Raw genomic sequence first — 11,916 nt, forward strand, 5'->3', positions numbered from 1 at the left:
TTTTTTTCTTTTTTTCCATCTTTTTTTTTCATTTTTTTTTTTTTTCCTCTTTTTTTTTATTTTAATTTTTTCCTCATTTACCAGCCCATTAATCTGAATTACTGCTGGAATTATTTTGACGTCTTTTAATTTCTCTATTTTCATTACCCTATTTTTCAATTCCTTATACATATTTCTTTTCTTCCAATAGGCTCCATTAATATTATGATCTGCCACAATAGTCATATCAATTATTAGAACAGTTTTATTCTTTTTATCTAGTACATATATGTCTGGTCTTTTATGATATTGTCCTTCACTTTTTGGCATTATTTGTTTGTTCAATATCATAGTGATGTCATTGTATTGGAACACTGTTTTATATGTTGATTTCTTGTATTGTTTATTTCCTGTGTATTTTCTTATTAACCCCTCCCATATGATAATGCCAATATGGTCATGTTTCTCCATTTGTGATTTCTTATGACCAATGCAAGATAGTAGAATGTGTTCTACTGTGGCTATCTTGTCTTTACAAAGTGGGCAGTACTTCAATCTTTCATTTTTTAATATTTTTGCTTTCCTGTACCCACTAAATATTACTCCATCTTGTAATTTAGTTAATTGGAGAAATGCATTTTTCTTTATATTGATGGACTTCCATGCATTTATTGTAGTAGTTTTATCTACAAATTTTGACTCAAACCATCTTCTAAAATATCCACTTGTTTGATGGGACTTCCATTTTTTGATGTATTGGTTGGTCATTATTTTCTTTATTTTTAATACTACTTCTTTTTCTTTTTTATTTTCATTTCAATTATTATTTCTTCTATTTTCGTCTTTGGTATTTTGTGACTTAGGACTTTTTTAATTCTATTCCATATTCCTTTCTTGGAATACCATCTATCTAATATGTTATTTCTTATTTCACTCTTGTACAATAGTACATTACTGTTCTAATTATTTCATTAACATATTCGTCATTTAGGCTTATTAATCCTTCACCCATTTCATTTATATGACATATAGACGGTCTTTAGAGTTACAACAAATGTATTTTGCCTTTCTTAAATATTTTCTTATCTCCAAATCCATTCTATCTATGTTACATTCCAATTTATTACTGATACTGAATATCTGAAGATGGGTATTACTTCAGTATTAATTCTTGTAATATATCTTCTATTACTACTTTCATCATTATTTATCTCTTCCATTTTCTTCATCATCTTTTATTTGATGATTTTACAATTGAAGGATCATTAATTTCATCTGACTACCATACACCTAAATATTTATACAAGTCCTCTCCTTCAATTATTGGGATGTTTTGCATTCAATCTGGTATTTTATTAATGTTCTTTAATACCATTCCTGATTTATTTTCATTTCCATCCCTATTCCACATATTATTTCTTTAATTTCATTGTGGATTGTTCCCATTTCTTCACTATTTTGTGTCATTATTCTCAAATTATCCATATACAATGTATGGTTTGATTTTGGGAACTTCTCTTCTATGATTTGAGAAATTATATTCATTTTGATGATGAAGAGTAGAGGGGATAATGAATCACAATGTAAAATTCATCAATTTAATACATCCTAGATATTCATTATATTTATATCATATGAATATCTTCATTCTGTTCATCATACTTTCTACAATGTCTATGATGACTCCCTCTACATTAAAATATTTAAGTGATTCTATTACCCATTCATGATTTACTGAGTCATATGTTTTCTTAATATCATAATATGACTCTACATATTTTGTGTATTTTTCTTCTTTTTGCTGATTTAACATATAACTGTTAATTAATCCTTCTTTATCATCAAGAGATTGCAGTTTACATCATAATTGATTTTTACTAATTTTTAGTGATTCATTATTCATGTTAATTCTATTATGAATCTTCTCTTTCAATATGGAGGTAAATACTTTCATTATTACATTTGTACAACTGATATGACGATAATTAGTGACATCGTTCCTATCACCTCCTTTGTGGATTAGTATAGTTCTTCCACTTACCATGTCTAGAGGGATGTTTTCATTGAAGTTTAACCAATCATTGAATATATTAAGAATGGAATCTCTTGATGATGACATTCTCTTCCAATAATACAAATATATAGTGTCAATGCATTGTGATTTCCAATTACTTATTTTCATCATAATTAAATTTAAATCATCCAATGTGATGATGACATTATCATAATTTCTATATCTTTCATTCCACGAGGTGATTTGTTTTATTTTCCAATGTTCCTTATTTAATATCACCTGTGTTTCATATAACGATTTCCAATATTCTAAAGTAATATTGTTATTTGGGTATATTTCATTTTGTGTTTCTTCTTTATTTTAATTTTGTTATTAGAATCAAACATGATTTTATTTGTATTGATTCTGACATTTTCATTCTTATTAAATTTAATTCTTTCTTTAATCATTATCATCATATATTTTAGGTACTTTATTCTTTCTTGTGATTTAATTTTGATTTCATCTGCATCTTGTTCCTTTAATCTCATGATATATTTTATTCTGTACCATTCCCTTGATTAGATCTTCTAATCTATTTATTTTCCTTAGGATTTCTTTTACTTCATCAAATTTATCTCATTTAAATTTATTTTAGAGATAGTAATGCATACACATTGAAATCATTTTCATATCTTCTTGCAGATTTTCTATTCTCCTGACCATACCCATTTATTATTAATTTCTCTTATTAATTTATCTGATTCTTTCCTTCTCCAGTAGTAATTAATATTTACACATTTATCTATCTTCATTCCTTTAACTTGAGTGATGATAGAGTTAAGGTATTCATCATCAATATCAGTAGAGTTATTTTTTATGATAATGTTTTTTATTATTGGGTTACACTCTACTTTCTATGATAGAGTTCATTTTCATTTTAATATATATCTTAGTTATTTCTTTTATTCTATGTTACTTTTTAATATTATTAATGTATTCTTTCTCATTATTTACATTATTATTTATTATTTTTATTATATTTTCTATTTGTTCCCATCTTAATTTCTTATTTAATTTCTTATTTAACAAATTAATTGCAAAACAATACAACACATCAATTAAAATTCTATTTGTTTGATTTGTTGTGTTTTCTTCTCTTCTTGATTGATTATCATTTCTTGTTTTTTGATACTCAATGTTTTGCTCTCTTCTTCTTCTATTTCCAGAATTGTCTTTTTCATAGGGGTAGTTTTGTTTATTTATATCGTCCATGATGATGTTCTCAGTATTTGTTGTGTATTTATCACTAGAGTCATTGTTTTCTTCTTCTCCAGTTCCTTCTGGGATAAAAAATTTTCGATATTTTCTTGTTGTTTTGATATTAATTGTTTTTGTTCTTCGTTTTCTCTTTGTGTATGGTCTAGTTCTTTTCTTGTTATTTCTGCAATCTCATACTTTTCAATCGTACTTTTTTGATATACAGAGATTTGATTTTCTTTATTTCTTATGTTCTTCTTCAACACATCATCATCATTCTTCTTCATCTCATAATTAACAAAGAAAATAATGATTTCATCTTTATGTGTTATTTATATTTTGTATTTCATTTATTTTTGATTGTAATGAAATATTTTATTATTTTAATTTATAGTTTTCTTATTTCATTATATGTAGTTTGAATATTGTTTATTTGTGTTTGAATCTTTTTTATTTCTTCTTCAAACTCTTTTCTAATTGTGTCTCATGTTTTTTGAATCATTTCATTTGAAATAGTTCGTTCTTCTTTTTTGTTTGAAATTCTTTAATAGTTTCTTCTATTTCTTTGATTTTATTTTGAAGTGTGTTGATTTCTTCTTTGTTATATTCTTCTTCCATTTTCTCTTCTTTATCTTGTGTTTTTTTATTTATTTTCTTCTTCGTTTATTATTATTGCAGATTTACATCTATCATTCATTTCTTTGTTTTGTTTTTTGTTTTTGATTCATTTTTCATTTATTTTAATATCATCATTTGTCCAATCTTTTGTTTTATCTTTGAATTCTTCTTTGATTTTCTCTAGTGTTTTCTTCTTTCTTATTGAATATACTTCTTAGACAATATTATACCAATTTCTTTACCTTCATACTTTTTAAGTATTTCTGAATATTCTTCTTTCTCCCATTTTCTTGTTATTCTTTTAATTTTCTTTTGAATTTCTTTTGTTGTTAATAATTTATATTTATTATTTGTATAATGTTTATTATCATTATATTTGCCTTGTTTTCTATTTGTTTTTCTTTGTATTCTTCTTTTTCTATTCACTTTTCTCCTGTTATTTCTTTTATCATTATTATTATGTATTTTATTGTTATTTCATTCATTCTTTTCTTTGAACTTAAATACCTGTGTCTTGTTTGATTTTCTTTACAAGACCCTATGGTATTACTCAATAGCCATGGCAACAAAATTTGTTGTATATTCTGAATTGTTAAAAAGTATAATGAATAAAATATAAAATAAAATGAAATATTTAATAATTATGAATTTATTAAAAATAAAAATAAATATCATTTTATTTTATTTCTTATTATTTATTGTTTTTCATAATAAATATCAATTAATAAAAATAGAATGATGATAAAGAATAAAAAAGAAGAAATTAAAATATAAAAATAAAAGAACTAATAAAACAACTAATAAATAAACAATCAAGAATGAAATTAGGATACAATGAAATAATGATAACATCAATGTATTTTAATGATATTAATGATTTTATTAATTTAGAAATAGGTGTTAAAAGATTTCAAGGAAATATGGAACGATTTCATTTTAATCCAATTCCATTAAATGAATATTCAAGAAAATTGTTTACTAACATTGAAACATTTCATATTTATAATGAAAATGATGAAATATTTAATGATGGAAAAATATTTAAAAAAGTAATATGGTATCCAGTAGAATATTCAGAATATTTACAAGAGAAAGAACAAGGAAATATCTGTAAAAATATAGTATATACACTATATGATAGAAAATCATATGGAAATACAATACCATCAGAAGTTAAATCACTTGGATATCAGTGTTTTAGTTATTGTAAATCATTAACAACAATTAATATACCATCATCAATTACTAAATTGGGAGATTGTTGTTTTAATATATGTACATCACTAACATCAATTAATATACCATCATCAGTTATATCAATAGGAGATGATTGTTTTTATAGATGTACATCATTAACATCTATGAATATAGATAATCTACAATTTATTAGTGAAGATAGAATATTTATGAATGAACCAGTGTTAATTAGTATTAAAATACCAGAAAATCTACAAATAATCAATGGAAAGAATATTTTCAAGAAAGATATTAATGAATTTATTATTCCATCTTCAATTACTAAAATAGGATATGATTGTTTTTGTAGATGTTATTCGTTAACATCAGTTACTATTCCATCATCAATTATTAAATTAGGAGATGAATGTTTTTATGGATGTTCATCATTAACATCAATTAATATACCATCTTCAATTACATCATTTGGAGATGGATGTTTTTATGATTGTGGATGTGAAAAAGAATTAAAGAAAAATGAAAGAATACCAATAGATTGTTTTAAATGATGATGAATGAAATAAAAATACAATAAATGAAATACAATATAAATTGAAGTAGAAATAAATTATAATTCATTATCATTTATATTATTATTCTTTTCTTATTTATTCTTTTTGATATTATTCTTTTCTTTCTTATTGATTGATATATCATTCTTTATATTTGTTTTATAATTCTTTTTTTTTCTTTATTTCTTTTTATTCTTATTTTAATATTCTTATTCTTATTCTTATCTTTTTTATTCTATTTATTTTATATCTTTATTTTATTTTGTTTATTATTTATTATATATTTTATCTTATTTATCTTCTTATTTATTTATTTTAATTCTATTTTATATTTATTCATTCTTTATTCTTCATTTTGTTTTAATTTATATTAAAATTATTTAGAAATGAGAGAATATAATGTTGAATTTGATTTTATATTTTGATTATTTCATTAATCAAATTGTTGATTAATGATTATTGTTGTTAATTTTCATATTTCATTTTATTTTATTATTATTTTATTGATGATTTCATTATATTGATTGTTTATGATACAATTAAATACTTCTTAATTATTAATATCATCTGATTCATTCATTAAATGTTGAAATATTTCATTTATTTGTATTTATATTGTATAATATGTACATATTGATATATTCAATAATCAAAATGATAAATATAATAATAAAGAAAGAAAATATATAAAATAATATATCAGAATAATAAATAATATAATCATATAATGAAAATAAGATAATGAATAAAGAATAATAATATAAAAATAATAAATAATAAATAACATGAGAATGAAAACAAAATAATAAATAAAGAAATAAATAATAATAACAAATATAAATGATTAATATTGAATTAATATATTAATCTATATAAAATATCTCTAAATCAATAATAATAAAATAACATATATTCATAATGATAATAAATAATATTTCATATTCTATCTCATTCATTTTATTTTAAAATAAATAAATAATAAAAATAAATATAAATTATTCAATTATAATTTATATATTCATTCATTATTTATAATAATATATAAATATTTATGTACATTCATTTTATATATTTTATATAAAATATTCATTAAATCTAAATCATGAATATGTTAAAATAAATTATATGAATGATATAATATTAAATATAAAATAAATATTATATCATTCAATAACATCATTATTATTAAATTTACAAATATAATATTTGGATATTTGAAAACAAATGAAATTAAACAATGAGTAAGTTATTAAACACATTAATATTCAATATTTAATGATGAAATAATAAAATAAAAATAATTTACTTTTTCAGAAAGAAGAATTGTTAATCACAATTGAAGTAAAAATATGTATTATCAAAGAAGAAGGAATAGATGAAGCAATTACAAAATTACTTAGAACAGGAACAAATAGTTGATACTTGAAATGGTTGGGATGAGTTGTATTGAAAATGGATATAAAACATATGGAATCAAATGTTTAAAGAGTGGTATGTCAATGATATGTAAAAGAAATGAAGTTGATGGAGTTAGATTATCACGAATTATTCGAGAAATAATAAATGAAAGTGAGGATGAAGAAATACTTGATATGATAGATAAAGCAATAACAATGATTAAAAGCACAGATGGAATATACCCGAAAAAAGAAATTGAGTGGTTAATGAGAATTAGTTGGAATAAAGGAAGTAAAAGTAGATATAAACAAGATAATAGAAGAGCAAAAGAATGGTATAATAAAGCAATAACATTAAGTGAAAATATAGAAAGAAGAGATGAGATTATAGAAAAGATGAATAAAGGATATCAAATATTCATAAATGAAATAAATAAATGAAGTATTTTTAATAAGTTACAACGTAAAGAAATAATAAAAATAAAAATGATAAGAAAAACAAATAAACTAAATAACTGATTTAAAAGAATACAACAAAATAAAATACACATTCTCAAATGGTTATAAAACAATAAAATAAGAAGAATATTAATAGTAAATAATCTAAAATGAAATAAAAAGAATGACAAATAAAATAATATAAATAATATGAAATATCCTTTCTATCTACTTTCATCATTCTTTTTTCTTTCTACTACTCTATAAATTACAACTCTTATTTCTTGTTTATTCTTTTCTTTCTCTTCTTCATTTTTATCAGTATGTTTTTCCTTTTTTATGTATTTTCTTTTTATTTTGGATTAAATGTATTCTTTATGATTAAGAGAATTATTCAAAGAGAAATCACAAACATACAATAAAATAAGGAGAAAGCATATCAAACAACAAATCCAAAGAATAGAAGAATGAGAATAAGTATTATTCATATGAACATAATTTCATTAACACTATCATAACTCTAACTACCAACATATTTACAACCATAAAATGAATTATTTCATTCATTTTCATTATCATAAGTATTTTAACAATAATTCTAATAGAAACAAACAATATTATCATACACAAATAAATAATACAATAAAAACAAGATTAATAAAAGATAACTAATATGAAGAAAAGATATAATAAATTGAAAGAATTAATCTAAAACAAATATGTAGTATTAACAACAAACTGATTAATACAGAGAATTAATAAAAACATAACTACTAAAATTACAATTATATTTCATTAAAATAATACAATCACTTATTATTAAAAATATCAATTATTTAACTCTTGAAATTATTATAATAAACATAGAACATATTAAATTCATATAAATAAACAAATTTCATTATTAATAATATTAAATATGATTATATTTATTTATTGTATTGTATTTAATACAAATAATATAAAATATTTATGAAATAGAAATGTTCAATTTGAATAATAAAAGATATTGTCATTATATCATTTTGATTATTCATTTTAATTACATATTCTTACTATTGATTTAATTGAATGATGGTGTGTTAACAATTATTATGATTATTATTTGAAATACGAATGTTTTGAAGAATCAAATAACAATAATTTTATTTGTTTTTTGTCGTTTTTAATTTTATTGTTTTATTTATTTTTGTGTTTATTGGTTTGTTGTTATTTATTTATTGTGTTATTAATAACCCATTTTAAAATTATTTATTTTTAATTTATTTAAATTATTTTAAACATCTCTTTACCCCCTTTTCATAAAAATATGAAGTTATGAGAAGATGATATGATGAAATAGAATAAGTATGTTAATCATTATAAAGTCATAATAAAATGATAGTTAATGAGAATGAAAGAATATGTTTTCTATCATCAAATTAATTATCGATAATTATTCTCATTTAAATATGTTTCAATTAAATTAAATATGAACAAACCATATTCACTTTATTTTCTTAAACAATCATTTAATGTTAATATTTTAACAAACAAATTTTTCTAATTGAAATTTAAGAAATATTTGATTTCATTGAATGATAATAAGAAAAGAAATAATAATCCTTTTCATCATTAATTCATACAAATAAATTAAAATAAATTATATAAATTTATTATATTCTAAAAATAAAAGACTAACAAAAAACAAAGAAAAGTGTAAAATAACTCAAATAAACAAATACAATGTGGTTTTGTTTATTACTTCTATTTATTTTATTTTGTAATGGTGAATATTGTCAAAAAGTTGAAGGGAACGATTTTATAATCTATGTAAATGCTAGTTGTACTGATTCTACTTTAACTTCAAATAAATTAACAGGAGATTATACTAAATATTCATCAGTTATTTTTTCAGTTAATAATTATAGAGTATTTTCTTTTGGTTCAACAAATAATACATTTAAAGCAAATAAAGTTATTGCAAGATTAGAAGATGAAATTAGCACCACTTATCTTCTATTCTTTAGAAATATTGAAACAAACATTGAACTTGAATTAATCAAAAACTCTTATTCATTTGAAAATGTTCATTTTACTTTCTTTAATGGAAATAGTCCAACAAGAATAATTGGAGATGTTGATGAGTTTTTAGTTAGTGGAGATGATTATTATGATTATAATTATCATTTACCTATTCAACGTACTTATATTAATTCAAATCCTATTAATTTAAAATTTAGTTCTAATAATGGTATATGGTATTTAATATCATCATATGAAGGAATAATCAATAAAATAACATCAAAATCATTAAATGGTAATTATTTCAGTCAAACATGTGGTTGAATGGTTCGATATTTTAGTTATAAAAGTATCGAAATTCATGATATAACAACAGAATGTAATCATCAATTTAAAAAAAATGATGAAGATGATTTTAATTCATTTATTGTTACTACTACGGTATCTTTATCTGATTATTATATTATCAACTATCATTATCAACAAATAATTATATTATTAGAAATAACGATGATTCATCAAATACTCATACAGTATATACATATCCTAATCAATGGTTAAAATACGAATCATCAAATCAAACAATATTTAATATTTATAGAAAGAAAGAACCATATCAAAGAATTGAATTCAGTTTAAGAATTGAATCATCAAATGAAGGAACAACATCGATTAAAGAAATAGAGAATAATGATAAATCAATTTCAACACTAATTATTTCTTCTTCAAAACAATTAACTAGTTTAACTAATGTAAAATTTTCAGAAACAACATCAACAAAGAAAAGTCAAATAATGATTATTGGAATGAATGGAATAACATTAGATAGTATTTGATATAAGAATTGTAATATGATGATTTATAAAGAAGAAACAAAAGAATGTATTCAATGTGAATATGGATATTATTTAAATTCAAATAAAGAATGTCAAATTGGTTCACATTGTATTAAAACAAATAATCAAAGTCATTGTATTGAATGTGAATATGGATATTATTTAAATTTAAATACAAAAACATGTGAAGAATTCAAAAATGGATGTAAAATTGGAAATGAAACATATTGTTATCAATGTAAAGAAGGATATATTAAAGAAAATGGAGAATGTAAAGAAAAAGATAATAAATGTAATAAATCAGAAAGAAATTATTGTTTAAAATGTTCAAATGGATATAAAATAGAAAATAATCAATGTAATGGAGATAATGATGATCAATGTTATTATGAAGGAAATACATGTGTATCATGTTCAAATAAATATACATTAAACAATGAAAAATGTTCAAATAAAGGAAAGAATCAAAATGGAAAGAATGAAGAAATATATTGTGAAAATGGAAAATACATCAATAATAATAAATGTATAGAATGTTCAAAATCAGAAATATGTCAAACAAATGATATTGAAATAAAATGTAAATATGAAGAATATTTAGATAATAATAAATGTATAAATAAAACATGGAAGAAGATATGATAAAAGATCAAAATGGAAAATGTAATAATAATAATAATATTCAATATTGTTCAAATAAATCATATGTTAATGGAAAATGTGTTGAATGTTTAAATACATATTCACCTAATTTGAAGGGAGAATGTATTAATACAAAAATAGAATATTGTGAAGAAGAAAATACATATGGATGTAAAAGATGTAAAGAAGGATATTATTTAACAAAAGACATGAAATGTTTAAAATGTGATGATAAATGTGAAACATGTTATGGAACATCTACATATTGTATGAGTTGTTCTAATGATAAATATTTAAGAAATGATAAAACATGTCAATCAAATGAAGAATTAAATGGAACATGTTTACAAATATTAGCAGATGGAAGTGGATGTGGAATATGTAAGAATGGATATTATAGAAATGGGAAAGGATGTTCAAAATGTGAAAAAGAATGTTTAACATGTAATCAAAAAGATAAATGTATAAAATGTGGAGAAGGATATTTTATGAGTTCAACAGGAATATGTAAATCAACAACAACAATTAAAGGATGTAAAGGAGAAATAGATAAAGAATATGGATGTAGAGAATGTTTAACAGGATATTATTTAATAAATAAAGAATGTTCAAAATGTGGAAATAAATGTATGACATGTTTAAATGAGAAAGAATGTAATAAATGTGAAGAAGAATATATAATAATAAATAAAGAATGTATTCATTATTCAAATATTAATAAATGTAAAGAAACAAAAAATAATAAATGTTCAAAATGTTCATTTTGGTATGGAATCAATGAAGAAGGAACAAAATGTAATAAAGAAATAATATGGTGGATGATAATGATAATTATCATCATTATACTTATTATCATCATTATAATAATTATAATTATAATAATAATGATTAATTACATTATAAAACGCAAAGAAAAGAAAGAACAAGAGAAAACAACAACAATATTTAAAATTTCACAATCAAATATCAAATTCATATCACTTGGAGATGGAATAATAACA

At 21.1% G+C, this 11,916-nt stretch overlaps 2 protein-coding genes across 2 annotated transcripts, besides 23 other annotated features; both read left to right on the plus strand.

Moving 5' to 3' along the window:
- Positions 1–56: a microsatellite.
- Positions 57–3,524: a repeat region.
- Positions 3,490–4,450: a repeat region.
- A 7-nt stretch (positions 4,451–4,457) lies between these two features.
- Positions 4,458–4,550: a sequence feature (AT_rich).
- A 9-nt stretch (positions 4,551–4,559) lies between these two features.
- Positions 4,560–4,693: a microsatellite.
- EDI_275280 (uncharacterized protein) lies at positions 4,669–5,595 on the plus strand (the record flags this gene model as incomplete). The annotated part of the gene is made up of 1 exon (XM_001735860.1): positions 4,669–5,595. The coding sequence occupies one exon, from the start codon at positions 4,669–4,671 to the stop codon at positions 5,593–5,595; it is 927 nt and encodes a 308-aa protein (XP_001735912.1).
- A 58-nt stretch (positions 5,596–5,653) lies between these two features.
- Positions 5,654–5,729: a microsatellite.
- A 16-nt stretch (positions 5,730–5,745) lies between these two features.
- Positions 5,746–5,926: a microsatellite.
- Positions 5,927–5,956: 30 nt separating this feature from the next.
- Positions 5,957–5,981: a sequence feature (AT_rich).
- Positions 5,982–6,073: 92 nt separating this feature from the next.
- Positions 6,074–6,103: a microsatellite.
- Positions 6,104–6,242: 139 nt separating this feature from the next.
- Positions 6,243–6,323: a microsatellite.
- A 1-nt stretch (position 6,324) lies between these two features.
- Positions 6,325–6,440: a microsatellite.
- A 1-nt stretch (position 6,441) lies between these two features.
- Positions 6,442–6,594: a sequence feature (AT_rich).
- Positions 6,595–6,765: a microsatellite.
- Positions 6,766–6,776: 11 nt separating this feature from the next.
- Positions 6,777–6,806: a sequence feature (AT_rich).
- Positions 6,807–6,855: 49 nt separating this feature from the next.
- Positions 6,856–6,903: a sequence feature (AT_rich).
- Positions 6,904–7,464: 561 nt separating this feature from the next.
- Positions 7,465–7,651: a microsatellite.
- A 3-nt stretch (positions 7,652–7,654) lies between these two features.
- Positions 7,655–7,792: a microsatellite.
- Positions 7,793–7,986: 194 nt separating this feature from the next.
- Positions 7,987–8,151: a repeat region.
- A 56-nt stretch (positions 8,152–8,207) lies between these two features.
- Positions 8,208–8,407: a sequence feature (AT_rich).
- A 170-nt stretch (positions 8,408–8,577) lies between these two features.
- Positions 8,578–8,710: a microsatellite.
- Positions 8,711–9,058: 348 nt separating this feature from the next.
- Positions 9,059–9,107: a sequence feature (AT_rich).
- Positions 9,108–10,288: 1,181 nt separating this feature from the next.
- EDI_275290 (uncharacterized protein) lies at positions 10,289–10,915 on the plus strand (the record flags this gene model as incomplete). The annotated part of the gene is made up of 1 exon (XM_001735861.1): positions 10,289–10,915. One exon carries the CDS (start codon positions 10,289–10,291, stop codon positions 10,913–10,915), a length of 627 nt encoding a protein of 208 aa, XP_001735913.1.
- Positions 10,916–11,587: 672 nt separating this feature from the next.
- Positions 11,588–11,662: a sequence feature (AT_rich).
- Positions 11,663–11,733: 71 nt separating this feature from the next.
- Positions 11,734–11,804: a microsatellite.
- Positions 11,805–11,916: the final 112 nt, after the last annotated feature.

The sequence above is a fragment of the Entamoeba dispar genome, genomic scaffold (genome assembly GCF_000209125.1).
Source record: "Entamoeba dispar SAW760 scf_1105229459469 genomic scaffold, whole genome shotgun sequence".
Taxonomy (NCBI): domain Eukaryota; phylum Evosea; order Mastigamoebida; family Endamoebidae; genus Entamoeba; species Entamoeba dispar.